At 60.7% G+C, this 27228-nt stretch overlaps 1 protein-coding gene and 1 long non-coding RNA gene across 2 annotated transcripts; one reads left to right on the top strand and one right to left on the bottom strand.

Moving 5' to 3' along the window:
• Positions 1–1634: 1634 nt before the first annotated feature.
• ATP1A2 (ATPase Na+/K+ transporting subunit alpha 2) lies at positions 1635–26071 on the bottom strand. The gene is made up of 23 exons (XM_053908910.1): positions 25938–26071; positions 21592–21696; positions 21359–21418; positions 19283–19486; positions 18706–18819; positions 18313–18447; positions 17287–17404; positions 15467–15735; positions 14494–14692; positions 14258–14367; positions 13986–14120; positions 13192–13381; positions 12886–13061; positions 9385–9521; positions 8721–8871; positions 8279–8447; positions 7892–8046; positions 7525–7648; positions 7191–7336; positions 6866–6996; positions 4662–4763; positions 4462–4553; positions 1635–3532 (listed from the first exon to the last, which is right to left on the bottom strand). Exons 1-23 carry the CDS (start codon positions 25947–25949, stop codon positions 3504–3506), a joined length of 3063 nt encoding a protein of 1020 aa, XP_053764885.1. The 5' UTR covers positions 25950–26071; the 3' UTR covers positions 1635–3503.
• On the top strand, positions 9904–12000 carry LOC109257226 (uncharacterized). Its single transcript, XR_002075924.2, has 2 exons — positions 9904–10636; positions 10734–12000. It is a non-coding gene; the product is annotated as an uncharacterized LOC109257226 (long non-coding RNA).
• Positions 26072–27228: the final 1157 nt, after the last annotated feature.

Below are 27228 nucleotides of genomic sequence, written 5' to 3'. Positions count from 1 at the left end.
CCAGCCCCAACTACCTCCAGGGCTAAGATTCTCTCACCTTGGACTAAATCCTCTAGTGGATTGTTCAGTCTCGGTATCTTTCTTCTTAACCCCCTCCAGCATCTTTAAGACCGAGTCCTCTCCCTTTGCCTGGCTCTCTCTAGTCACCCGTGTCTGCCCAGCCCCTACCGCACCAACGTTCGTGTCGCGCGAATCCCTGACTCCCTCCGAAGCCTCCACGGTTCCCTAAACCACCGGGCTGGCCAGGCGCCCTCTGGGCTAGAGAGAGAGTGGTGTGGCGGCTCAGAGGGCCGGCCCTGGGGGCCACGCTGGCGGAGAGTCAGATCCTGATTCGGATACGCACCATCCTGGAGACTCTGAAGACGTAATCTGACCTTTCCAACCCTTCTAATTTTCTCCTCTGTAAATTAAAGATCGCAGCAGCGTGCATCTCCCTGGATCCTGAGGGTTCTTTCAGTCACCCGGCCAATCTGTTTTCATTGCCCAATATGTTTCAGGCATGGTTTTAGGTGCTAAAGAAAAAGGTGGTGGACAGAAGAGAAAATATCCCCGAGTGCATGCCGGAGTCGGTCGAGCAAACCAAATCTTCCGTATGTTTGAATTGTGGGCATACATTTCTATATATCGTCTCCCTAAACTTGAGGTAGCAAGCATGTATGAATAAAGCAAAGAGAATGGGGAAAGGGCTCCCGGGAGCGTAATTTTATTGGGGTGCTCCGTGCGGGCCTTTCCGAGGAGGGAATGTTTGGGGAGCCGTCTGAACGAGGCGAGGAAGCCAGGCATGTGAATGACGGGAAGCGTGTTCCCGGCAGCGGGACTATCAAGAGGGAAGGCCCGGAGGGAGGGTTACACGAGACCGTGGAAACAAAGGTCTGACACGGTCAGGGCACGGAGTGAGCTGCGGGGTAATACTCCCGCTAAGGTCACCGTCACTGTCACCACGCCCGCGGAGCTGAAGGTGGCAGGCACGGACTTCCGGCTCCCGTTCCCGGATCCTGGCATGGGCTGTCAGTGCTGGTGTCTTCTCCTGTCCCATTCCCGGGGACCCCGGGGAGGAATGCCCAGCACCCAACGGCCGCTGCACCTGCAGCACACAGACGTCCCTCCCCACTGCCCGTCACGCCCCGCCCACGAAGGCTTCCAGAGCCGGCTACTTAGGTCAGTTTCGAGGACTGCAGCCACTTTTCCCTCCGTCCCCTAAACAGCACCCGGACCGGGGCTCTGCCTACAGTATCGACTGTTCACTGGTTTTGACCATCCCCCTCCCCCACCCCTCAGACTGACGGCGGCCTGATTTTGGTCTGGAACAGAGAAAGCAGAAGTGGCCTTGAGGATCTGGGCCCCCATAGACTCATAGGTCCTTCCCTGTTCTGGACAAACTTTTGTGGCCCTCGGGGTATGTTCGGCCACGAGGACGGAGGCCTCTACTGGCTTTTCTTCCAGGTCATTTCGCAGCCTGGCTTCTTCCCCTCTGGCCCTCTCCGCTGACATCGCCTGCCCCCAGACCGTTTCCTTCCTCTCCCCATCTCCTTCCCGCTCTTTACGGCTTCCGGCTTCCTCCACAGGAGGAAAGGCACACCTTTCAATGCCACAGCGTGGGGGGAAGGCAAGTACTCAGTCTAGAAACCTGAGCCGTGGAAGGGATTCCTCTTCCGTAAAGAAATGCAACTTTATTATTTTCAAGTACACATGGAGTATGTCAAACTAATGTCTTACAAAAAGGTCACCAAGTAAAGGTCTTGCAAATGTTTCTTTAACAAACACATGAGAACTGATGATAATTAGCCCAGGCACGCGCTGCTTCTACATAGATATTCCTAAAGTGCTTCAAAAGTATTGTTTTAGGTAGACTAAACAGGCCACCCCCAGCGATGTGGTTTATGCCCTTACTTTGCTAGACAAGTGCCCTTTTTGTTGATTGTGCAAAGATAAGCTTTGTGCACAGTCAACACATCTCGGGTGAATCAGGCCCAAATTCATCTGGCTTCCAGTCAGGTTTCCGAGCCCCAAGCCGTGACTCACTTGTTCTAAGGTGCTTCTGAACAAGTGACATTCCAGTGTAGCGGGGCGAGCGCCCCCGGGGAGGCTGTCTCTGGGCCGCCTTCCTTTCTGCCTCAGGCCTTCCGTTCCCCTTAGGTGTCTCTTGCTCGGTTCATCTGGGTGTCTGTCTACAGGAACTTCCCAGTGCCTTCTAGGCCAGGCTTAGAGAAGCGGCAGACGCGCATGCAGAGCAAGACTGTTAGTCTTGGAGTTGGGGGGGGGTGGTAAGGGAAGGAAAAGGACCTCCCGTAGGAACCTGAAACTAACTCCCCATCTTGGAAAGTGGGCGAAATGATCACTAGCGGGAAAGCAGTTTGCCCAGGAGGAACAGCCCTCCTAACATTTGCTCTCTCGTGGTCCAGAGCTTCTGCCCGTGCTCACGACCTAAGCTCATTCTGCATGTCCCCGGAAGACAGGACGGTTCTGGAAGTTCTCCACCCTGGTTCCCGCTGATGGCCAGGGAATTCCTGGAATGAAGCCGGTTCATCAGGATGGGCACAAAGGGGAAGGGGGTGGCTGGGGCAGGGAATGAACTGGCGGCTGTCCCTCTGGGAACAGCATGGAGGGAGGGCGTCACCAGGTGCATGGGACGGAGAGAGCTGGAGCATCTGGGACACCCGGGCCCCAGGGCCCAGACGACACAAGCCGGGGGTCGGTGGGGACTGCCTGGTGCACGGGTGTGGGATCCCAGGGAGCTTCCGGATCGAGCTGGCCTGCCTTTGCTGCCACTCTGGCGACATGTGAGCTGGCAGGAAGCTTTAAAAGGGAAGGACGCAGGGCTGGAGATGCCACACATCAGCTGTCCTGTCCTTGGCACTCTCTTCCCCGGCTCCCTTTACCGTATCTGTCCGTCCGCCCGCCTCCCAACCCCCTGCCCAGCTCTCCCCTAGAGGTTCCTAACCAGCCTTGCCTGGGGGGATGGGTGGCTTCGGCAGCCAGCTTCCCTTTCCGGCCCCACACCTGGCACTCACCAGGAGGAACTGCGTCTCATCCCCAGCGGGGGCAGGGGGCAGCGTCTGGCAGGAAGCAAAGGACGGGTGGAAGGGACAGTGGGGTAAGGCCGGGGAGATGAAGGGACATTGGTGATCTGAGACGGTCCCCACCTCCTGGTTCAGACAGGTCCCTGCCTTTGGGTGTTGAACTGTTGTAATGCCAGGTGGGTGTGCAGGGACAGAACAGGGAGGGCTGGGGTAGCCGTTAATTCCTCGGAAAAAGTGGACCACAGAGCAGAGCGCGTGGATAGGGATCTGGGAAGGACCCTGACGTGTGGGGTCTAACCCGGTTGTTTGTAGTTAGGTCTGCAAGGCAATCACCCCGAGCTTAGTTACCCATTTCCCCCAACTTAGCCTGCTGAGTGGCCTCATTCTCCCTCCCGGACCCTCCCCCGACACCCCCCAGTCCTTTTGCACCACCACCCCCAGCCCCCTCCAGGCGCCCTTGACCCTGGTCCTTCTTCAGACGGCTCAGTAGTACGTCTCCTTCTCCACCCAGCCTGTGGGAGAGATGGGGGGGGGGGCGCGGTGTGAGTTCACGGGGGTGGGGGGCAGAGATCTGTCTCCACGGGCTCGGGGGCTTACGGCCACGTGCAGCACAGGCCTGGTGCAGGGGCCCAGGGAAGTCTTGAGGAGGGTGGAAAGGGAGGGGAAGAAATCAGGGAGCTGGGGCCCTGGGGTTAGGGAGGCTTGTATTTAGCACAGTTCAGGGTGGGCACAGAGTGGGTTGGGGGTGAAGATTCAGGGGCCATGGGGGTAACAAATGAGTTTCGAAAGGGGCAAGCGCCCATTGTGGCCGTGCAGAGATGTGGCCGTGGGGCTGGCCGCTCATGGTTTTTCAGAAGTCGGAAATTTGGATTTTACGTGAAAGCTTCCAAATTTCAGTCATTGGACCAATTAAAAAACACACCCACCCAGCAAAGGGCAGACCAGACCAAACGATATCCGTGGGTCATATTTGGCTTGTGGGCCATCCATTTTCAATTTCCAGTAAGTGGTCAAAAATGCTTGGGAAAAAAAAAACAAAACAAAAACCTTGGTCGATGCCCAGGAATCAGGAGGCCGGGTTCTAGAGCCAGGTCCTTGCTTTATGACCCCAGACAAATAAATTCACCTCGGCACCTCTCCATTTTGGTAAAGTGTGGAAGCGGGACGAGGTGACCTGGAGGGGTCCTCCCAACTCTTTGTTCTCTGGTCGCGGTGGAAGGAGTAGCCTGAGGGCCACCTGTGTGTCAGGTGGGCCCAGGCCTGGCAGTAATGGGGTTCAGCAGGCTCAGGGCTCCTAGGATCAGGGGCCCCAGGATCTGGGGGACATGAGGAAAAGGAGCAAGCATCCGCAGTAGGAATGCTTTGGGCGTGGAGCCCGGGGCGGGGTGGCCAGCAGTGGGGTGCAGCGGCGGGGCGCAGGGGTGAGGGTCGGGGGGCTTACCGCCGGGATACCGCCGCAGGATGAGCTTTCGGACCTCATCGTAGATGAATATGAGGAGGCTGTAGGGGAAGGCACAGAACCACCAAGTGACCCTGCAGGAAAAAAAGAAACGGGAGAGTGTCAGGGGCATCCCAGGACGGTCGCAGAAAGTGGGGTTTGGGGACCAGAACCTCGCGGGGCCCTTCTGACGACACACTCACTTGAGTGGGTACATGCGGAGGGCCACACCCATGCCCGGGCAGTAGGACAGGAAGGCCGCCAGCGCTGTCTCCTCCAGGAGCCCAAAAATCAGAATCTTGTTCCTGGAAAGACAAAGAAAGGAGGCGGTGTTGGAAGGCGGGGTGACGTGGGGGGAGATCCAGGGAGACCCTTGGTGGTGGAAGGGGCAGAGGCATGCCCGGGACCCATCACAGACGTCGCCCTACACCCTCCGTCTTCAAACACCCCCTTCTCAGGCTGCACAAAACCAAAGGAGATGCTCTTTACGTTTTCTGCCTTCGGATTTCACCTCCGACTGTTGCCCAGAACACATATATTCATCCATTAAATGAACGTTTCCAGTGTGTGGGTTGATGCGCTCTATGCTGGAGATGCTGTGGTCAACACAAGCTTCCTTCTGCCCTCCCGCAGTGTATGGTCTTGTCACGGGTCCCGGCCTGCGGTCTGCGTCAGTGCGTCTGCCTAGCAAGGGCCTTTGGAAGCCCTTTGCCTCAGGGTTTGTGTACGTCTTTCACACTCTCAGGGCCTCCCCGGCCCTGGTAGTTGCTGCTCGTCGAGATCCCATAAAGAGGAGAACGTTTGTAAAGCACTTAGCAGAGAGGAAGGCGTCCACTCACTGGAAAGGAAATGCTAGAAAGGTGCCCACGGTCTTGGAACCGAAAAGCAGGATAGAGCGAGGTTCTGAGAACAGTTTCTGGAGTCAGACAGCAGAGTCTAGTCTCAGCTCTCCCACTTACTAGCTTTCGGCTGTAAGCGAGGTTCTGGAACCTCTCTGAGCCTCATGTTCCTTCCCTGAGACATGGAGATACGACCCGTACATCGTAGGCTTGCTGGGGACGGGATAGCTCTGGAACGTTCGCAGGGTACGGTTGCATTACTGGTCAGCCTGTTAAAACCTCACGCACCACATGTCTTTTTGGCCGGGGCTGGTACTTCCCAAGCTTTCCACTCACTAAAGGATCCTTCCCATTCTTTCTTGACCACGTTCTAATGGATTGTTGTCTCTCAGGCTACATTTGTTAATAAGTAATGAATACCATTTCCCCATTTAACATTGGAAATACACACGCTTTCCAAACAGAGCCTCTTGTGAGCGTGGGATCACGGATGGCCCTTCACACCCATGATTCTGCCTAAAAGTGAAACTTCAGGAAGCCTAACAGCCCTCTCGTAGGTGGGTGATCTCCGTAAGGCTTTGGAATCTTGCAGCCAGCATCACTGAGGACCCCAGGACCCCGGACCCCAGGTGGGGCAGCCGCTGGCCAGTGGCTGTTGGTATCATCAGTCCCCCTTCTCTTTTCCATTTGTCTCTCGGAGGGCTGGAGGCAGCTGGGCGGTGTGTTCCCACCTTCCTGTGTCACCTGTGTGCAGCACAGCATGTGATGCCCACAGCGGGACCCCATGTCTTCGATTTTCTGCTCCCGGTCTCCCTTTACCGCACCATCCAGCTGGTGGACTCTCCTTCCGCCGTGTGACCTTGACTTAGCCAATGGACTTTCCACCTTCCTCTCCCCGGGATCTCAAGCCTATTAACTTCACCAGGGTTTTGGCATCTCGCTCTTCCCCCCCCCCCCCCCCCGCTAAGAAATTAGCTCAAAACTCACTTGGGGAATCGCGTCCGCTCTTTGCAGAAGAGAATGGCGGTGATGCCTCCAGAACGAACCACCGTCCATGCCACAGTCACAGAGTAATTAGTACCGAGCAGGTGCCAGAGGGACAGGCGAGCCACCCAGGGCAGTAGCCAAGAGCTTGGGCATTCGAAGCGGACCCGGGTGAACGCTTACCGCCTGGGTGACCTCAGGCACGTCACGGAACCTTTTTGGGTTCTCTGGTCCATAAATTGGAAATAGCACCTATCTCATTGAGCTATTGTGAGGTTAGACAATGTGTTTGAGTCACAGCACGATGACGGGCACGTGATAACTCACACTCTAAGAAGGCAGCGAACCTGACTCCGAGCAGCTCCCAGCCCCCCATGAGGATAACGCAATTCCACAGGGCGGGTGCCATAAACTGGGGCTTCCTGGGCGTGGGGGGGGAGCACAGGGCACCCGTGTTTAGGGCTGGGTGTCACTAGAGTGTGAGACGAAGGAGGGAAAGAGGGAGGAGGCACACGGGAGGAGGGAGGAAGAGAGCAGACTCTGCCGGGGGAGGGGTGGGGTGTGGGGGGCCCGGGGGCGCTCACTTCATGCCCTGCTGGAAGACCGAGTTACGGCGGGTCTTGCAGATGATGAGGTCGGCCCACTGCACGACCACGATGCTGGCAAAGAAGGCCGTGTGGCACGTGAACTCCACCACCTTCCGCTGCTCGTAGGTCTGGGAGGGGGGCGGGCAGTTGGGGTGGCGTGAGAGGCGAGGGCAGGTGCCCAGGGCAGCGTGCTGTGGCACTCGCTCAGCCCCGGGCACCAGGCGTCCTTCGCCCCCAGCCCCCGTGGGCCACGAGGACCACTCCTGCCGGCACTGAGCCCGCCCTCCCCGGCCCGCGTGTCCCCGCTCGCGGCCCCACTCACCCACTCCTGTCCGTAGCTGTCCTCTAGGTCGTTCATGGACCGGTCGTCCCAGTCCAGGCGGATTCCCAGCAGCCGTGATGGCAGGAAACCGTTCTCCGCCAGGATGACGAAGTAGGTGAAGAAGCCACCCAGTGCCTGGATCATCCCTGCGGGGAGTGGGCAAAGACAGGCCCTGGGTCAGAGGAGGAAGCAGAGTGAGGCCAGAGATGGATGTCCCCGACCCCTGGGTGGGGGGGCTGGTCCCCGGCCTGGGATTTCGCCGGGGGCTCCTCCCCCGACAGCTGGGCAGAGACTTGTCTCGGGGTCCCCCCGGGGCCCCAGGGCCCCTCCGCACCGATCTGTCCATAGGCCATGCTGATGAGCCTCTCATTCACCAGCTTGTCCGTCTGTGGGTTCCTGGGCTGCCGCTTCATGATGTCACTCTCAGCCGCCTCGTAGGCCAGGGAGATGGCCGGGACCTGTGTGAGGGGCGCGCAGGGGGAGGAGGGCAGCGGGAGGGGGGCGACAGGTGCACAGGACCGTCAGTGAGGAAGAACCTCTGATGCAGTTCAGCAAACGTTATTAAGACGCTGTTACGGTCCAGGTCTCGGACTTCTGTTCCCTCGACCGTCGCAGCTTGGCCACGTGCCCTGGCTGCCCTCCTCCACCCCCCTGTGCCCGCGATCGCCTCGCCCGTACCCCGCTCCGACCCCCGGCCTCACCATGTCTGTGCCCAGGTCGATGCAGAGGATGGTCACGGTGCCCAGAGGCAGGGGGATGTTGGCGATGATGAAGAGCAGGAAGGGGGTGATCTCGGGGATGTTGCTGGTCAGGGTGTACGCGATGGATTTCTTCAGGTTGTCAAAGATGAGGCGGCCTGTGGGAGGTGGTGAGGGCGTCAGGGAGACGGGAGGGCCCCCTCCCCGCCCAGGCGCTCGAAGCACGGTGGGCCGTGTTCCCCAGAGAGGGGGAATGCGCGTTTGAGGGGAGCCGAGGCGGCGCGCGGGTGCCTGGGGTCCCGCGTCGGCTCTGCGTTGGGGTCCAGAGGCCTGGGAAGCCAGCGCCGGCTTAGCGTCCCCGACGCCACCCCAGCCCGCGTGGCCCCTCACCCTCCTCCACGCCCGTGACGATGGAGGCGAAGTTGTCGTCCAGCAGGATCATGTCGGCGGCCTGCTTCGACACGTCGGAGCCCGAGATGCCCATGGCGATGCCGATGTCAGCCTTCTTCAGCGCGGGGGAGTCGTTCACGCCGTCCCCCGTCACCGCCACGATGGCCCCCTGGGCGAAGCACAGAGGGGCTGAACTCACCACTGTGACACGTCGGGACCCGTCCCAAAGCTCACTCTGCTCCCGTCATCCCTTGTTTCTAAAGGTCCTCGCGCCCGGCCCTTCCCTCTCCGGCTCCTCCTGAGACGTTAAAACTCTCGGGGGGCCTCAACTGGCGGCCGTCTCAGGGCTCAAGACAGGGTGCTCTCGGGAGTCTCCTCCCGGCCCGGGGAGGTTTGGGGCTGGGCTGGGCGGGGCCCCCCGAGGCGCCCCCGTCGTCCTCACCTGCCTCTGACAGCCCTCCACGATGATGAGTTTCTGTTGCGGGGACGTCCGCGCGAACACGATCTCCGTGTGGTTCCTGAGGATCTCGTCCAGCTGCTCTGACGTCATGTCCTTCAGGTCCGAGCCGTGCACGACGCACGCCTTGGCTTCTCTGGACGGCGGGGATGGAGGTGGCTGAGCCCCCTGCGTCCCCGCGCCCCTGCCAGCCTCCTGCCTCCACCCGCACCCCCATCGCTGGGCCGAAGGGCCCCCGCCGAGTCGGGCTCCCAGGGCCGTGGGCCTCCTCCCCCTGTCTCCATGGGTGGCCTCCTTGTCCCATCTCTCCCTTTGAGGAAGAGAGGCGGCATCCTCACCGAGCAGTCGTTGCTAGGCAACGTGCTAGTTCTCTTACATGCCTCTCGCCCCCATGGCCACCCTGCAGTGTAGACAGCACCCTAAATTTGTAGTTGAGGGAACGGAGGCTCAGGACGGTAGAGTGACACCTCCGGGGTTACACAGTCAGTGGCACAGCCTGGACACATTCAGGACCGAGCAGCCGTCACTGAGGTGTCCCAGGCAAGGCCTGCAAAGTCCCAGAGGAGCTATCCAAATGCCCCCGGGGACACTCGAGCGCTCTGTGGGACAGGCTGGGTTGATGGGGGACGGGCTCCTGGGAACGCCTCACCTGGGGTTGACCTGGCTGACAGGAATGTTGAGCCGGGCTGCGATGTCCTCCACAGTCTCATTGCCCTCTGATATAATGCCCACACCTTTGGCAATGGCCTTGGCTGTGATCGGGTGGTCCCCAGTCACCATGATCACCTGGTAGGACGGAGAAAAGAGAAAAGAACAGCAGTGTTCGGACCCCCTCCCAACCCATTCCTTTCCCAAAGTCAGAAAAGGCCTGACCACCAGACGGTGGGATTCACAGATCCCAGCCCAAATGGTGCAACTGTGTGTGTGTGTGTGTGTGTGTGTGTGTGTGTGTGTGCACGTGTTGGGTGGGTGACAAGTTGTACTTAAGGGATCAAAGATACTTCACCAGGGTGGAGGAAAGCCTCCACGAAGAGTAACAAATTAACGAGGGTCTCTTGGAAGAGGAGCCTCAGAGACCGTTTAGGAGTTAGGATTTCACGGGATACGAGGCCGTCCTGGTTGGAAGGACCCCCTCATCTACCGGTGAGGGACAAAGGCTTACAAGGGGCTGTGACTCAAGGCCCCTGGGAGCCGGGAGTAGGAGACGGTTTTCTTAGTGCCCACTCCGTGGCTGCAGGCCATCCAGCAGGGCAGAGGAGGGATGCAGGGGGCACAGCCCCCCTTCCCGGCCCTTGTCTGCCTGTACATCTGCCTCTGACACCCCTTCTCCACGGGGAGGAAGGGGATTCTTGCAGAATGGACGGCACTGCTCGGGAGGGTGGCTGGCATCTGAGAGGCCGGTGACGAGGCTCTCGGTCACGAGCATGAGCGGATCGGAGCCGGATGAACAAGCATTTGCACGTGCGGGTCTGTGGGCAAATGTCACAGACCCCGGGGAGGAAGCCCCTTCAAGGCCCCCTGCCTTCTCTTGCACCCCCACTAGCCCCTGCACCTGCCCCCTGAAGGCCACGTGGGCCTCCCAGTTGAAGGCAACAGCATCCTTGCGGTCCTTATGCCGCGTGACTCCTCTGAGCATTCGGCACTGGCCACCACCCCCTCCTTGAGACCTGCTTGTCTGCATGGACCCCATTATTCCCGGTTGCCCTCCCCGCTTCTTCTGGCTCTTTCCCGCCTCCTCAGGGTGGCCGCCAAGTGCAGCGGAAGAGGCGGCTGTGGAGGCGGATGGACACCGCCTGAGCTTGGACACCGGCCCTCCCCAGTGTCACGCCTCGGACCCGTCTTTTCACCGCGTCTCGGCCCAAGGAGGGGACGAGCCCCACCCTCCAAAGTTGTCGTGAAGGGTAAATGGCGCCAGGTGGGCACTCAGCACACGTGAGCTGGGACGCCCCCCTCTCCCTTCCTTCACTCGCTCCTCTCTCTCTCTCTCCTTGCCTCAAGACTGGTGGCCCCGGTTCCATCCTTGTCCCCTTCCCTGACCCCGGTTCTCTTCCCGGCCAGAACGATGCAACGGACTAGCCGGCCTTCAGCTGCACCTGTGTGCTGGTGAGCCTTGCTCTCCGGGCCCGACCCTCTGTCCTGGGCTCTAACCCGAGGCCAGCTTCCCCGGGGATGTCTCTTCCCGGGCGTCTCATGGACGCTTCCAACTGAAGGCCAAAAGGGAGCTCATCATGCACTCCCACCAGCACGCTAAGCCTGCCCTCTGTCCCCGTCTCGATACGGTCCTGTCTGTGCATTCTGTCCCTTTGTCCCTGCATCTTCCTCACTGACCATGTCCAGCTCGGTCACTATGTTCTCAAAGCATTTCTCTCATGTGACTCCTCGCCTCCAGCCCGTTGCCACCGCCCTGGTTCAGGGCCTCACCCCTTGCCTGAACTATGGCAGCGGCCTCTCTCCCTGCCTCCTTGCCTCCCGTCCTCCTCCAGATCCAGACCCTCCGCTCGGGTAGCCTCCTGAAAGCTGGATCAGCCGGGACGCCTGTGCTCTCTGGGGACTGCAGGATGAAGCCCAAGTCGGGCATTTAGGCAAAGTCCTTCCAAATGGCCTCGGCCCAACCTCCCAGTCTCCTGTGCCGCTCGCCTCCCCCCACACCTGCACCCCACGTGCAGGCTGACGCCATCAGGGCACGCACTGTCTCTGACCTTGACAGCCTTCCTCTCCCTGCCTCACAAGACACTCCAGCCTTCGAGGCCCAGATCAAATATCGTGCGCTCTGTAAAAACATTGTCCTGTTCTCTGAAGCAGAATTAACTGCTCCCTGCTCGGAGTTCCCTGGGGGATCCGTCCCCCGGCCTCCGTGACGGCACCGATCGTGGCCAGAGGCAGCCTCACCAGCAGGAGCATGGCTTTCCAGACCGTGTACCATGCTTCACATACCTGATCCGGCCCTTACTGGCAGATTTATTTCGGGAAAGCGACTTACCCCCTCTGAGTCTCAGCTTGTTTTATTTTTAAACGGGGATAACGACGCCTCCCTCAGAGACAGAGCGGTTACGGGGTTGAGAAACCCTTTACGGACACACATACACACGCGCGCGCGCTTCAGTGTGGTAGTTAGGAAAGGGAGGGCTGCCTTGGGTCAAACCCCGGCTCTACCACTTATGAGCACGTTCCTTCGTGCCTCAGCTCCCCTCTTCTGTTCGAAAGGAAAAAACCGGTGCTTACGCATCAGGTTCTTGCGGAGATTAAATGAGATCATACGGGTTAAGCGCTGAGAATAGTGCCTGATTCACACGACCGGCGGTTTGCGTTATGCGAGTACCTGGCCCGTGGTAGGTGCTCACGACCCCGGCTCTCAGAGTGTTCTGTGACTAACCGTAGGGGCATTTATTTCCCCAGGGAGCCCGTGAGCGCCGGAGGCCAGGCACCACATCTCCTTCGTCTTAGAACGCCTGCGCCTGGCGGAGCGCCTGGCCCTCAGTGGACCGACCGCTTGAACTGATTGGGAATTAGCCGAGACGCCGGAAAAGGAAGAGCCAGCCGCGGCACCATGACTGGCGATGAGACGGGTTAAGGGGCTGGCGAGGAGGGTGTCTCGGAGACAGGAAAGCGGAAAGGGTTTCCGTCTGTTTGTTGAACTCGGGCACCTTGAACAGTGCCTGGTCCGCAGGGGGTAAACGATAAATATTTGCAGAATGAAGAACGAACGAGGCACAGAGGAAGGAGTGGCCCCTGGGGAGCATTTGCAGTCGGACACGAGGGTCCAGGAGGGGTGTGTTTGGGGGATGAGGACGAGAGCCAGTCGCTGGGGGCGTGGGGAGGGAGTGGGCGCCCACAAGAGCCTGCTAATCCCACCCCAAATGCTAGAGAGTGTGGACATTAGTCGGGAAGTTGGACAGCCAGGTGTCCGAAGCACGAGTGCCAGATGGGCTCAAAATCAGAGTAGAATGAGAGAGGGAGGCGATGTGCATGGTTACCTTGACCAAGAGGGACCAGAGCGAGAGCTCCAGGCAGATGGACAGCTTCCCCTCTGGGTCCGTGGGAAGGCGGCCACCCGTGGCCTGGGTGTCCGCGAGGCAGCAGCCCCTGCAGGCCCTTGACCTTCGGCGTTGGAGGACGGGGTGGGGGGGGGGGGGAGGAAGGGAGGGCGTACCTTGATGCCCGCACTGCGACACTTGCCCACGGCGTCCGGCACGGCAGCCCGGGGAGGGTCGATCATGGACATGAGCCCCACGAAGCAGAGCTTCTCCGTGGGAAAGTTCAGCTCGTCTGTGTCAAATTTGAACCCGCGAGGGAACTTCCCAGACGGCAGATTCAGCTGACAAAACCCTGAGGCGGGCAGGAGGGAAGAGTGAGTGCTACCAGGGGCCCGCCTGGCTGTCCCCAGAGCCCCCGCCCCGGGGAAACCAGTGAGGCCCGGACACCCTTCTGGGCCCCGCTCCCGGCTTTGGCCTCTCACCCAGCACGCGCTCCCCCAGCCCGCCCAGCTCCATGTAGGCGTTCTGAAAGGCGTCTTGCATTTCCTTGTCCAAAGGGATCTCCTTGCCCTGCACCAAGATGGTGGAACACCGGTCCAGGATGCGCTCCGGGGCTCCCTTCATCACCAGCACGTGGCTCTGGGGGCTGTCTTCCCGCTCGTGGATAGACAGCTGGAGGGAGGACAGGTGGTTACAGAGGGGGCCATACGCGTCCCTGGTCCTGGGACGGCAGAGGCTGCTAAGGACACCTCCCCTAATAAGATAACCCCTGATCCATCAACCGTTGTCAACAGAGGGAGGGCCTCTGCGTGTGAAGGGGAGTTGGGGCCTCACCATCCCAGCCCTGTAAACTGAGCGTCCTCTTCCCCTAGGACATTCATTCACCTAACAAATGTTTGCCCAGACCAGCTAAGACAGGCACTGCGCTGGCGTGGGGGGCGGCACCTGCCGCCAGGCTGGCCTCAGTGTGCTTAGGCGGGGAGTTCTTGGCATTGAACAGGTGCCTGCGGCCTGAGGGGTACCCTAAGGCAATTTCAGGGGTGCCGCTGGGCGGGTTGGGAGGCTGGGGCCGGAGCTGGGAGGGCGACGGGCTGTAGTGAGGAATGGAAGTTTGGAAGTCAGAGGGGGTCACTGCAACCAGACATGGGTCACCGTGGCTTTCCTGGGGGACGAGGCCAGGGCGAAGGACGCGGCCGAGGCTCCCACCCTTCCTAGGTCTTGCGCGCCCCCCTCATTTCGGCCCCCTCCCCGCCCCCGTGCTGGTGCCCGACCGGACCTGGTACTTGTTGGTGGAATTGAAGGGGATCTCCGCCACCTTGGGGTTTCTATCCCTCATCTTCCTCACGGAGCCGCAGGACAGCTCGATGCACTTGAGCAGAGCTGACTCGGAGGCGTCGCCGGCTGTGTCCCGCTGCCGGAGGAGAATTCGGGGTCACCTGGGCCGAGGGAGGAGGGCACCCAAGCCCCCCCCCACACCCCGAGGCTGTCGGAGGGTGTGAGAGGGGGAGCTGGGCGTCAGCAAGGTGGGCAGGTGCGGAGGCGCCCCACCTTCGACACGGAGATGTTCTCCTGCCCGGCCTTGAAGACAGCGCGGTTGCAGAGACCGGCAATCCGAGACAGGGCTGTCCACGTGGGGGATCGCTTGTCAAAAGTGGCCCCTGGGAGGCAGGGAGGGAGAAGCGGGCGCGCGGCTCAGGTCCCTCGTCTGCCCCCTCCCCGCCTCGCGGCCACGCGGGTGCCCTGGACGTCCTCCGGCCCCTCGCCCCCTCGGAGCGCCCAATCACCGGACTGATCTTCGGTGGTGTCGGCCTCATGGATCTGGTTGTCGAACCACATGTGGGCGACGGTCATGCGGTTCTGGGTGAGGGTCCCCGTCTTGTCCGAGCAGATGGTGGAGGTGGAGCCCAGCGTCTCCACCGCCTCCAGGTTCTTCACCAGGCAGTTCTTGCGCGCCATGCGCTTGGCGGTCAGGGTCAGACACACCTGGGAGAGGGAGGGGAGGAAGCGGGGCTGAGCCTGGAGCCGGGCGTGTGGTGACCTCGCCCCGGACCAGGGGTCCCGCTCCGCCAACACCAGGTGGGATCTACACGCGGGTGGCGGATGGATTCGATCTCGGACGTGCCGGGCTGAGACCAAGGGGTGCGTTCGGGGAAGCGAGGCTGCGCGGCCGGAGTCCAGAGCGGGCCAGCGCAGAGCTGGGCGAAGGGGTGTGACAGCCGCTGGCACAGAATGGGGTGTGGCGCCTGGGGTGGGGGTGGAGAGCAGAGCTCGAGGCCTGAGAATCAGGGTCGGGGGAGCAGGAGGAGACCGCGCAGGGGGCAGAAGAGAACCGGAATAGTGACGCGTCGCGGTGCTCAGTGGAGGGGAGAATTCCAGGGGGTGGACAGCGGTACCCGTTTCCGCGGCAGAGTCAAGGAAGGGAGCTGAGGAAAGGGCACCGGGCTTGCCAGTTAGTCACTGGTGACCTTTGGGGGAGGCTTTATGGCACGGTTGGCCGGGGTGAGCCGCAGCCCGCAGCGGCTAGCACGTCGGGGGGTGAGCAGGGTGGCTGCCTCACGCCCCCGGGAGAGAGACGGCGAGCCGAGGCGCAGTCCTTCCCGAGATTTTTCAGGCTCCAACTCTGAGCCATCCATTAAACGGGAATCTGATAAGTGACTTTGGGGGCTGGAAGCGAAAACATCGCTGAGAAACGGTAAGCCCCTTGAGGAAAAGGGTGGCGAGACCCTCCCCGGGTGGCGCTCAGCCTGACCCACTCACGGTGACAGTGGCCAGCAGACCCTCAGGCACATTGGCCACGATGATGCCGATGAGGAAGATGACCGCCTCCAGCCAGCTGTAGCCCAGGATGAGGGAGAGCACGAAGAAGGAGACCCCCAGGAACACGGCCACCCCCGTGATCAGCTGGATGAAGTGTTCGATCTCCATGGCGATGGGTGTCCGTCCGACCTCCAGGCCTGAGGCCAGCGTGGCTATGCGGCCCATCACTGTCCGGTCGCCTGTGGCAATCACGATGCCCCTGGCCGTGCCTGCAACATAGAGGGGAGCCCGGAACTGGAAAAGGAAGGCCGCTGCAGAGGAAACGAGCCTCAGACTCCGGTCCTGCGGGCCGCCCCCGGGGAGGCCGTACCCCACCCCCCCCGTGGGTGGCCGTCTTCCCCCTGCGCAGACTGCCCGTCCCAGCCCCCGCCAACCGCAACTCATTTCCTCTTGTCCTTGGGCCCCGAGGGGAGACCTTGCGGGTAAACCCAGAATTCAAATGGAGGAAGAATGAAATGAATGAAATGAAAACAGCGTCGGTATTTCGGTAAAATCAGTCTCCGGCTTGTTATGATCTGGAAGTATACGACGGGCACGGAGGAAAGCACCTGTTACGGGTTTTCCGTGTGGCCTTAAGATTTTCTCTCTCAACGTTGGGCCTGGGACCGCACAGAAGGAGCCAGGAGGTCACCGACCCTTAGGCAGACACGGGTAGACCCTTGGGTCTGCCTCTCCAGAGGAAGAGAGAGAGAGGGAGAGCGAGAGGGAGGGCGAGCGCTATGAGGAAAGAGCACGCAGGTAGGAGCCGGCCAAGCGTGGGTTTGCACTCTCGTTTGACTTCCCGCCCAGGGATGGGTTGCCTTCATAACGAAAAGGGACGGTGCTGTGCTGCACCTGACGGGGGCCTGGCACGTAGCAGGCCTTCAACAAACGTCAGCTCCCTTCATTCCTCGTCCTTTCTCCACAGCCCATTTCAGAGTAAGCAACGCGAGTATTTTACTAGGCATTTTTACCAATTGTGGCAAATGTGGAGCACGTTTCAGAATCTCAGGACATTAAAAATGTAAGATATTTAACGTGTGGCGATTTGCATTATAGTTCCAATTTGCTAAAGGAGGGGAGCGGCTCAGAGAGACATAATACCCTGGGGAGAAGTGAGTCGGGAAGGAAGGGAGTGGGGGGGGTGGTACACGGCCACCTCCGGCCTGTCCCAGGCCCCAGGTCTGGCCAGGCCTCTGTCCCCACCAGCTCTTGCCGTTGGGCTGTCTCCGAGGGGGCACGGCCACAGAGGGAGGGGTTTCCGGTAGGCTTGGGCTCCTGCCTTTACGTGGTGGCACCTCGGGAAGCTCCCGTTGGCCCTGGTTCATGTCCAGAACCCGGAACAGAGATGGGGCGCACGGGGCAAACTGAGGGGGGTGCCTGGTGTTCACCTGGCTCGATCCTCCCCAGCCTGCGTGCTGGTCAGAGCAAGGGTGAGACAGGGAAGCAACTAGTCCCCGAATCAGGAGAAATGGAACCAGTCAGTCCAACCGAAGACTTCTCGGAGTCGAGGCTGGTTTGGGGCATGGTGCGTGCTGTGAATCGTGTGCATTTGTGTCTGTGCGTGTCCTGTGTGGAACGGTGTGTGTGGAAGGGACCGGTCTGGAACGGACTGCTTCTGCTCTTCAGGGCTCCCTGACCCCTCGGTCTCCTCCCTCTGCCTTAGGCAGGACTTTCGAGAATTAGGTAAGGCCGCAGCCCCCAGCCCTGCCTGGGGGTTCGGGATTCGGACCCTTCCGTGGGTGCTGGGCGGGGGCGCTCCCACGGGGCCGGCTTCTCACCTTCCACACAGTTGGTAGAGAAGAAACAGATATTACGAGTCTCCAGGGGGTTCTCGTGGGTGAACTCGGGGGAGCGGGTCTGGGGCTCCGACTCGCCTGTTAGAGATGAGTTATCCACCTGCGGAGGAAGCAGGCGTGTGCGCACGAGACGGGCTGACACACGTGTGCACACACAGCTGTCTCCGGACTCCAACCACGCTCAACCTCCGCGACACGATGGGCACATTACCCTGGCCCTCATCACGTGTTTTACTCAGCTACTGTCCGTGCCCCGGTTCGGGATCCTGGCTCTCGCTTCTTACGTGACCTTGGGCTGGTTACCTAACCAACAAAACCTCCTCCATTTACCCATCTGTAAAATGGGGCGTGTAACCAGAGTCTCTGTGTTACACAACTGTAGGGGGCACCTCCTCGAACATCACAGGCTAAGAAAGTGGAACCGCCTAGGGTCGTGCATGGTCGCCCTTGCGGCCACATGCCACGAGAACACTCGCCTGGCAGAGTTAAAGGGGCAGCTGTGGGGGAGGGGCACCTGGGGGGGGTTCTGCCAGTTGAGCGTCCGACTCCCGATTTCAGCTCAAGTCACGATCTCACCGTTCGTGAGTTCGAGACCCGCATCGGGCCCTGTGCTGACTGGGCAGAGGCTGCTTGGGATTCTCTCTCTCTCTCTCTCTCTCTCTCTCTCTCTCTCACTGTCTGCCCCTCCCCTGCTCATGCTCTCTCTCTCAAAATAAATAAATAAAACTTAAAAAAAAACAGTAGCATAAGTGGATGTAAATAAAGCATCTGACACATAATAATGCCCGCGACATGATTGCATAAAGTGGATGTCCAAGAAACGCCTGACACACAGCCACGAGGAGACGATCCACAAACGCTCCGCGGGAGGCAGGGTTCGGCCGGGTGGCGCGGGGGGCAGGTGGACACTGGGCCTGGGTCTCCCAAACCTGCAGCTTCTAACTGGGCGCCCCCACCCCAGCTCTGTAGGGCCTGCGCCTCCGGGCCGCCACCTGGCGGCTTCCTCACCTTGCAGCCGTGAGAAGAGATGATCCGGAGGTCCGCGGGCACGCGGTCTCCGCCCTTCACCTCCACCAGGTCTCCCACCACCACCTCCTCGGCGTTGATCTGCACCTTCTCTCCTTCCCGCACCACCAGGGCTTGCTGCGGAGGGGGGACCCAGGCATCTCACGTCGCGCCCGGCCCGCCAGCACCTTCCTCTGCGTGCTGGCCTCCCCCCTCTCCTCCACCCCTCGAGGAGAAGGCACCTGCGCCCTTAGCAGCGAAACTAGGTCCTGGCATGGAGAGCGGGAGGGTGTTTCCGCCCACAGCGCCGTCTCAGAGTGCAAGTTGCTGAGGGGGAGGAACTGGACGCTTCCAGAAAGCCCGTGGCCCCCCTTGGAGCCCCGTCCGGCTGTCTACCTGAGGCACCATGTTCTTGAAGGAATCCATGATCTTGGAGCTCTTGGCCTCCTGGTAGTAGGAGAAGCAGCCGGTGACGATGACCACGGCTGCCAGCACCACACCCAGGTAGAGCTGGAAGGAGAGAGGTTTGAGGGACTTGCTCTTCTCCCAGCCCGGGAAGGCCAGCTGCCCCTCAGGTGGGCATTCGGGGCTGCCTTTGTCCGTGACCGGGTGTGGGAATGGCAGAAGACCTTCTCCCCAACCTCCCCCTCCAGGCTCCTTCCTAAGAAACGGAAGGGGCGGGGAGGGTCGTAGGGAGTTCCCAGGACCAGGCCTCTCCACCTGACGCCCAGGGATGCAGACAAGCCCACGGAGGTGGGAAGGACAGGGAGGGGCTGTCTCATTCACGGATGTGTGTGCGTGTGTGTGCTTACAGATATACAAAGAAGCCTCACCCCCTTTCAGCCTGAAGGGCAGAGGGGCCCGCGGGGCTGTGATGTGAGGGCCTTGTTCCCTGCCCCCGCTTCTACTGGGCTTCGGGCCTGAAGGACAGAGCCACGGGTGGTGGGCCCAGGGGTCGGGCGTGCAGGCTCACGTTGTCATTGGATGGTTCATCCTCCATGGCGGCCTGGATGCCGTAGGCCAGGAAGCAGAGAATGGCCCCGATCCACAGCAGGATGGAGAAGCCCCCAAAGAGCTGGCGACAGAACTTGACCCACTCAGGGGTGGTCGGGGGCGGGGTGAGGGCGTTGGGCCCATCCCGAGCCAGAATGTCCTGGGCCCGCTGGTTGGTGAGGCCCTGAGGGAGGCACGGACAGGCGTGTGAGCACCTCCTCGCCGCTTCCCTGCACCTGCTCCCGGGCAGGGGAACAACGTCCGGGTGGAGAGAAAAATCCCACCCGGTCGGAAGGGGTGGGGGACCATCAGGAGAGGTCACACCGGGGAGGTGGCATTTGCAGTGAGCGCTGGAGGCCTCGAAGCCCGAGGAAGATTCAGACTGTGGCCCCCACTCTGGGCGTCCTCGGGTTGAGATACTCGCTGGTAGTGAGGGCCGTGGTACCTCCTCCGGAGGGAGCCTGGGTAAGGCTGCCCGGAGAGGCCTCTGAACGGGCTCTTCCCACCACCTGTCTTCTTCAGATTCCCCTTTTCAGCCAGGAGAAACGGCCGGTGTGCTGACCCTCGGCGTCACACGGCTCTGAACCGTCTGTCGCTTCCCCCAGAGGCTCGCCCGGCCCTGCTCCGCGAGCGCCAGGCTGGTTCAGACGTCTCTCTCTGCACCCGGTGTCGCCCACGCACGGTTCTAGAACCGCGCTCCACAAGGGGCGTGGGAATTCTGCGTCACCTTCTTTCCTGCCGCCAGACTTTGAGCGGCTTGGGGACAGGGGCCACGTGGTTGTCTTTCTATCTGTGCACTCATCGCTCTCCTAAGAGTGAGCTGAATGCCTACTACGTGCCGGGCTCTGTCGCCAGCTCTGGGGATCCAGAGCTGGACGTGACCCGTGAAGTCCCTGCCCCGTGGAGCTTATGACCTGGTGAAGCGATACACGATAAATAGTCGTCACTGCCAGATCCTTAAGAAAGTAAAGAGGGGCGTCTGGGTGGCTTGGTTGATTGAGCATCTGACTTCGGCTCTGGTCACGATCTCACGGTTCGTGGGTTCGAGCCCCATGTGGGGCTTGGTGCTGACAGGTGGAGCCTGCTTGGAATTCTCTCTCTCCCTCTCTCTCTCTCTCTCCCTGCCCCTCCCCCGATCGTGTCCTCTCTGTCTCTCTCTCCCTCTCTCTCTCTCCCTGCCCCTCCCCCGATCGTGTCCTCTCTGTCTCTGTCTCCCTCTCTCTCTCTCCCTGCCCCTCCCCCGATCGTGTTCTCTCTGTCTCTGTCTCCCTCTCTCTCTCTCCCTGCCCCTCCCCCGATCGTGTTCTCTCTGTCTCTCTCTCCCTCTCTCTCTCTCCCTGCCCCTCCCCCGATCGTGTTCTCTCTGTCTCTGTCTCCCTCTCTCTCTCCCTGCCCCTCCCCCGATCGTGTTCTCTCTGTCTGTCTGTCTGTCTCTCTCTCTCTCTCTGTCTCTTTCTCTCAAAAATAAACAAAAAAGAAGAAGAAAGGCAAAGGCGAAGAATTTTCAAAAGGGAAGTCAGGGAGGGCCTCCGGGAGGAGGTACGCACCCACTACAGTTTTGACTGACGCTTTGTTTTTCAAAATGGTGGGCTTGGTAATCTGACTGCGCCGCTTGCTATTTTCTGTGACGGTGGGAAGCTCGTCCCCCTCCACGAGAGCCCTTGCCGTCACACACAGGTCTACAGCACCCAACCCCTAGGTCTTGTGAGGATCAGAGAAGTGGACGTTAGGCGTCGCGTGCACAGTGGTGCGCACGGGTTACCGTGAGGGCAGTGAGGGGTTAGCATTTCACGGAGGTCACTTCCCCTGAGATACATGTCATCGGAGCTGCCTGGGGCGGACGACGAGCCCCGCCTGGAGGGTGCCCCCGGGGGCCTGGCTTCCGGGTTCCCAGGAGAAGGGCAGGGAATCCGGGTTCTAGCTCTGGCTCGGGCCCCAGTGGTCACTGGACTCCGGGCCTCAGTTTCCTCGTGGGTGCAGAGGACAGGATTCCAGCTCTGAGGCCCCTCCTACCCACGGGCTGCCTGGCGCCCTCACTCCCAGCCCCGCCGCTCACCTTGGAGAGGTCCACTTGGTATTTGCGGCCCAGCTCATCCAAGGACAGCTTGTGGTCGTCCTGAGGAGGGAAGTCGAGTTACTCGGGGGCAGGAGGCTGAGCATCGTGTCTAGAACGCCTGTGAGCGCCGAGGGGCTCGGGGCTGAAGCGGGGGGCACGGGAGGGGCGGCAAAGCCTTCTGCAGGTGCGCTGGGACCCCTTTTCCACAGCCCTCGGGGGGCCGCGGCCCTCACCATGGCCACCTCCTTCTTCAACTCATCCAGCTCCTTCTCTTTCTGCTTCTTCTTGCCGCCTCCATTCTCCGCCGTGGTGGCCGCGGGCGAGTACTCACGGCCGGCCTGGGGGGGCGGGGGGAGAACCCAGAGAGTCAAGGAGGCCAGAGGCGAGAGCCTCTATTCCCACCGGGCTGGGGGCAGGGGGCCCAAAGGCACTGATGATCCCGGGGGAGGAAAGGGTGGAGGGCGGAGGGGACCCCGGGCGCTCCGTTTGCAAACCAGGGGCAGGCTCACGGGCTCTATGTGGGGATTTCAGGCCGAGGGGCTCAGAACTCAGGACCTCGCTCTCAGCTGCTTACTATTGGGCTTTGGCTAAGGTTCTGTTTGTTGAGCGAACCCCGCAGCCGGATACTAAACAAAACAGAAACTTTAAAAAGCTACCATCTAAAGCTATTTAGAATTCTGGAAGGCAGTGGCCAGGGCTGGGGTCGGGGCAGGGAAGGGTCTGCAGGAGATGGGGAGCATAGGGTCAGGGGGTGGGGCTGGAAATGGTACGAGCAGGGCTGATGCGCCCGCTGAGAGGAGCCAACGGTTGGAGGGTCAGCGTGAGCCCGGGGAACGGGGACACGAAGTGTGCCGGGGACCCTCTCCATCCGGCTGGGCGGCGGCCTGCCCGCTGCTGAGCAAGAGTGCGCGCAACATGAGGCCCCAAGGCACAACCGGGTATGAAGGAACTGGGCCCCGTTGTCCAAAATACAGGAAATCGTCTCTGAGATTACATCTAAAACTAAACGTGTGTAACCCTCGGGTCCCGGCATTCTTGGGGTCCCCCCCGACCCCGCCCTCGTGAAATCACACGAACATTTTTAACTGGAGCCTCGTGAGCCTGTGTCCCCCTTCCTCTGCATGGTCTGTGGTGTTCTCACCACCGCCAGGCTTCCGGGGTCTCACAGGGGCTTCTGGGGAAGAGCTGGGCGATTCTCCTTCGGGGGCGGGGTGGGGGGGCTGGCTGGGATGATGGGGGAGGGGCTGGGGGGCCATGACACTGCCTTCCCACTCCCTCCCCTCCCCTGCCCCCACATCCCTCAGGGCCACGTGTCCTTGTCCTAGAGGGAGGCTTGACTTCTGTCCCCTGCCTCCTTCTCCACTGGCCCCCGAGGCCGTGCAAGGCTTTCAGGAGTGAGCTTGTCTACGCTACGGTGTAATTCATTTTTTCGTAAAGACTGGACCCCTGGATGGCATCTGGAGCCAGCATACTTGTCCTGTTTTGCAGGATAGTGTGCATTTTTAAAAGGCAGCCTTTTCTTTTAAAAGGCAGTTTTAGACTCACAGCGAAATTGAGCAGAATGTACACAGAGTTCTCCCATCCCCCCCGCCCCCACACGTGCTATTGTCCTCACTGTCAACATCCCCCCCCCCCCCCCCCCCCGCCAGAGTGGCGCATTTGTTGCAATCGTGAACCTGCGCTGGCACGTCATTATCACCCGGGGTCCACCGTGTACATCAGGGCTCCCCTGCGGTGTCCGCTCCACGGGTCCTGGACAAATGTGTAAAGGCTTGTATCTATTACGGCCTCACACAGAGCAGTTTCACTGCTGGGATCATGCATTCCCCGCCCCCCCCCCCCCCCCCCCATCAAAGAGTCAGGAGCCATCTGGGGAATGTGACAGCTGCCCTCATCACAGGCGTTCATGAATCCAACACCTGGAGGCGTAGCAGAGGGCCCGGTGAAATCAGGAGCAGGGCGGCGAGCTCAGGGCGAGGTGGACGCCCTTGTCCACCTTGCATTCGTTTGTTTCCGTGAGTCAAGCACACTTTGGGCTTCCTGAAGGCTGATCGTCTTGGGGAGACTGAAACAGCCCACAGGAGAGGGGAAGGGCTCGCGGAAGGTTCTCCGTCTCCCGGCCCGGAAGACCAAAGAGGGCTCATTTAACTGAATGGACTGAGGTCCTTTGGGTTCACCAGGTCCGCTTGGCGGAACAGAACTGGGGAATGGACGAAAGGCAGCAAAGGGAGCAGAGACAAGAGATGAGGCCAGACCATCTTCAAGGTGACCCTCCAGAGCTTCAGGGGTAGGAACAGGGCCTGGGCAGAGTGGCGGTGGGGGTGGGGCTGGGGCAGAAGAGCAGACCCCAGAGAATTTCTGTACATTCAGACGTGAAATGGCATCTGTGAGGTTAAAGTGCCCATGCACCTGAGGGCGTGTCGCACGGTGGTCGGGCTGGGCTCTTCCACGCAGCACCCCCTTCCCCTCGGTTCCCACCCACGGCAGGCACAGAGCTTGGGACACTCTGCCCCTTCCCCCACCCGTCCTGGCAAGGATCTCCAGCCCTGCAGCCAGGAGCCTGCAGAGATTTGGGGCCAGCGGGCTGCCCAGGCAAGAAAGAAAGAGAGGAAGCGAGGACCCCCCCCTCTCCGCTGCCCCCCCCCCCCAATGACAAGTCCCCCTCTCTGGGTCTTGAATGCTGAAGGAGAACAGAGAGTTCTTTCTGAGAGAGCCAGAGGCTGGGACAGAGTGGGGGCAGCTGGAAATCAGCCACGCTCCCCCCACCGCAGCCTCGTGGTGGCAGCGGGAGCGGGCTGGTCTCCCTCCCTCCGTCCCTTCCCCCAGCTCCCACGCTGCCCTTCACGGCCACAGGGCGCAGGGCGAGGGTTAGGCCTCGCTCTGTAGTGGCACTACGGTGGGGGGGGGGGGGGGAAGAGACGGGAGGCACAAGGAATCGTAGCAGGGGTGCGGTAAGGGGGGGCTTTCCCTTCCCACGGGGTCTCCTGGCAGGTTGAACTCTGAGCTCCAGCCCTAAGACTCCCGATTTCGCCCAATCTCTCCCTCCGAGCAGAACCAGATCTGCTCCCCAACTTGTGCACAATTGCTGGGGTGGAGGGCGGGGGGCGGGGGGCTCCAGGGATGCTGGGGGGAGAGGCACAGACCCTCGGCAGCTGAAGAAGTCAAGGTCAAATTGCTTCCCAAGCAGGGCCTCGTGTTCTAAGGTAGAGCTGGGGAGAGGGCCACCTCCCCTGGTTCTCTCCACGTGGGGTGGGGGGATGAGGGAGCATGGTGGGTAGCTTCCCCTCTCCCCAGTGCAGCTGAGGGTCCTCAGATCGGGTAGCTTCCCCTGGGCGTGACTTCCTGCTCGGTGACCCCCACAGCTCACAGGCAGCTCCTCGCAGACCCTCCCTCATCCACACAACGTGACATCGACGCTCACACATGCTTGCGGGCCTGTTTGCAAGTTGGCCTGTTGAGATGGAAACCCAGGTGCTCGCCCATGAGTATCTGCATCCGCTCTGGCCTGTGGAGAACACGTGTGCCACAGGCACACGTACACACACCCGCACACACACACACACGCGCGCACATGCTGGTTCTATTTATAGCTCCTACCCCAGCTCGGGAACCCTGGCGTCCAAGCCCGGAGTTTTCCCAGCTGCTAAGCTCAGTGCAATAACATGTCCTTCCCTGACCCCTCCCTGGGCCCAGAAGCTCCCCCACTTCTCCCCACAGGCACCCCCTTTCCTCAGCACCCTCCTCTGTTTCTCCCCAGACCCCTTCTCTCCAGCCAGGATTCCACAAAAGGAAAGCAGCCAGGCACAGTGTGTAAAGGGATTGGGTGACTTCTCTCCATATGGAAATTGCATTTCCAAGAATTCAGGGCCCCGTCCCTGCCCCCCCCACCCCACTCCACGGTTGTTAATCTTCCCCCTTGGCATTCCCAGGGCTGCAGAATGTCATGGGCAGGGGTGGGCTGAGGGGGTACAGGCAGCTCTGGGAAAGTGCTCAAAGCCCAGGGCAGCGGGAGGGGTGCTGGGCCGGGGCTGGGGCCCGCATCGCTGTTCTGCCCCATGGCCCTCCCAGCTGCTGGCAATTCAGGGACCCTGGAGCTGGTGTCGGGGCCGCTTGGTGACTCGGGAGCCAGCCCTCCTGGCCTCTCCAACCTCAGACTGGACCCCCATCCTCTCAGCCCGGGACTCCCAGAGGCATGGATATTTTCGGGGGGTAGCAGAGGCAGGCAGCATTAACGGTGCCAAGTTCGGTTGGGCCGGGAGGCCAGGAGGGTCTGGCTAGAAGGTGGGGAGGCTCAGAGATAGAGATGGGGGTAGGGTGGAGGGCTGCGGGGCTAATCTGGGGGGCGCAGTGAAGAGGAGTTCACTTGGGCACCCGAGTGCCGTGGACCCGTGGACCCGTGGACACATTGGCAGCCTGAGAGACTGTCAGTCCGAGTTCACGCTGCCCCAGAGCTGGGCTTCTCTCTGCTCCTCCCCTCACACCCCTCCTCACCCCATCCTTCTTTCCCTCTAGCCTCCCTTACCCTCCACAGAGCCCTCCTTCTCCCTACAGAGTGACCCCTCTCTTTGGGAATACTTACCCCACGGCCCATCTTGGGGCAGAGTGGCTGGGGGGACTAGACAGGAGAGGTCACCAAGAGGATTCCAAGCTCACACCTCTGGTCTGGGACGGCCAGAGACCCCGGCAAACAGACAGAGCAGGCAGTCAGCCACAGGGTAGCTTTAAATAGGTCCCTCTCCCCCTCTCCCCCTCCTTCCCCTCCTCGGGAAAGAAACGTTTGTTGAAACAGGATCCCTGAGGACTCCTCCCCTCCCGCCCCTTAAGCAACAGGCGGGTGGACCAGGGACGGTCCATCTGTCCTGCTGTGTGCCCCCCTCGGCTCCCCCCATCCCCCCCTGGCCTGTGGCAGCTTCCACTGAGAGAGGCGAGAGGCAAGGCTGGGGCTGGAAGTGTGCCCCTTGGGGACAGGCCGGGGAGGGGGGTGGGGAACAGTCCCTGCAGCATCCCAGGATGCCAGAGACCACGTGGTTCCACCCTTTCTCTTGTTTTCCTGAGGGGGAAACTGAGGCCCAAAGACACAGACAATTCGAGTGCATAAAACAGAACCAGAACCCGGGGCTCTGGAGTCTGCACCCAAACTCCCAGAGAAAGAAACAGAGAGACTGTTCCCTCTACTGGAGAGGTTGCAGGGGCACGGACATCGGAAAAAGTAGTCAGCCATGGAACCCAGGGCACCCGGGGGGACCCTCGAGGGGAAAGACAATCCCCAAGCCCTCCAGGTGAAACCTGTCCAGAGTTTAAGAATCATGACTCCAGGGGCCAGGGAAGCGACTGGGGAAAGGACAGGGACGCAGAGGGGACAGGCCTGGAGCCAGCCGCGCAGACGTCCATGCTAATAGCTCTGGGTCGTGTTGACCCCTTGCTACCGAAGGGACGAACGACTCCCTCACTCTCGGTTAAGAAGCCCTAGGCTGGATCTATGCCTGGGGTTGGCAGGTGGGTCAAAAGAGAGGAAAAGACTGAGCTTCTCAGAGGCATCTGGAGGTCACCACAATAACACGTGCCAGACTCGAGAACCAGGAAGGAGGTGGCTGTTTCCTTCTTCCAGGGACGGAGGGAGGACAGGTGGGCAGCACACAGGACAGGCCTCCACAGGGAAGCAGGGGGGGAAGCTGGGAGAAGTCCCTGGGGGTGGGGAGGGGGCCTGGCCTGGCCGGAAGGGGTGTCTGTAACTTATACCAGAAGGAAACAGGGGTAGAGAGGAGCTGGGACCAGACCAGCTGGTCTGGGGATGTTGTCTCACATTTTAATGGAAGAGCCAAAGCATGGGGGACAAAGAGAGCGAGGGGCAGATAGAGAAGAAACGATCC

This window comes from Panthera pardus, unplaced genomic scaffold (assembly GCF_024362965.1).
Source record: "Panthera pardus isolate Hobbes unplaced genomic scaffold, ASM2436296v1 HiC_scaffold_21, whole genome shotgun sequence".
In the NCBI taxonomy this organism is placed as follows: domain Eukaryota; kingdom Metazoa; phylum Chordata; class Mammalia; order Carnivora; family Felidae; genus Panthera; species Panthera pardus.
The sequence above is the reverse complement of the archived record's forward strand: the minus strand, read 5'-3'. Positions and strand labels throughout refer to the sequence as shown.

Coding starts and splice junctions, on each gene's coding strand:
- ATP1A2 (XM_053908910.1), bottom strand. Junction 21,419..21,591: donor TGAAGAAGGAGGTGGCCATG/GTGAGGGCCGCG, acceptor TTCCCTCCTCAG/GACGACCACAAGCTGTCCTT. Junction 15,736..17,286: donor CTCTACCAACTGTGTGGAAG/GTGAGAAGCCGG, acceptor TCTATGTTGCAG/GCACGGCCAGGGGCATCGTG.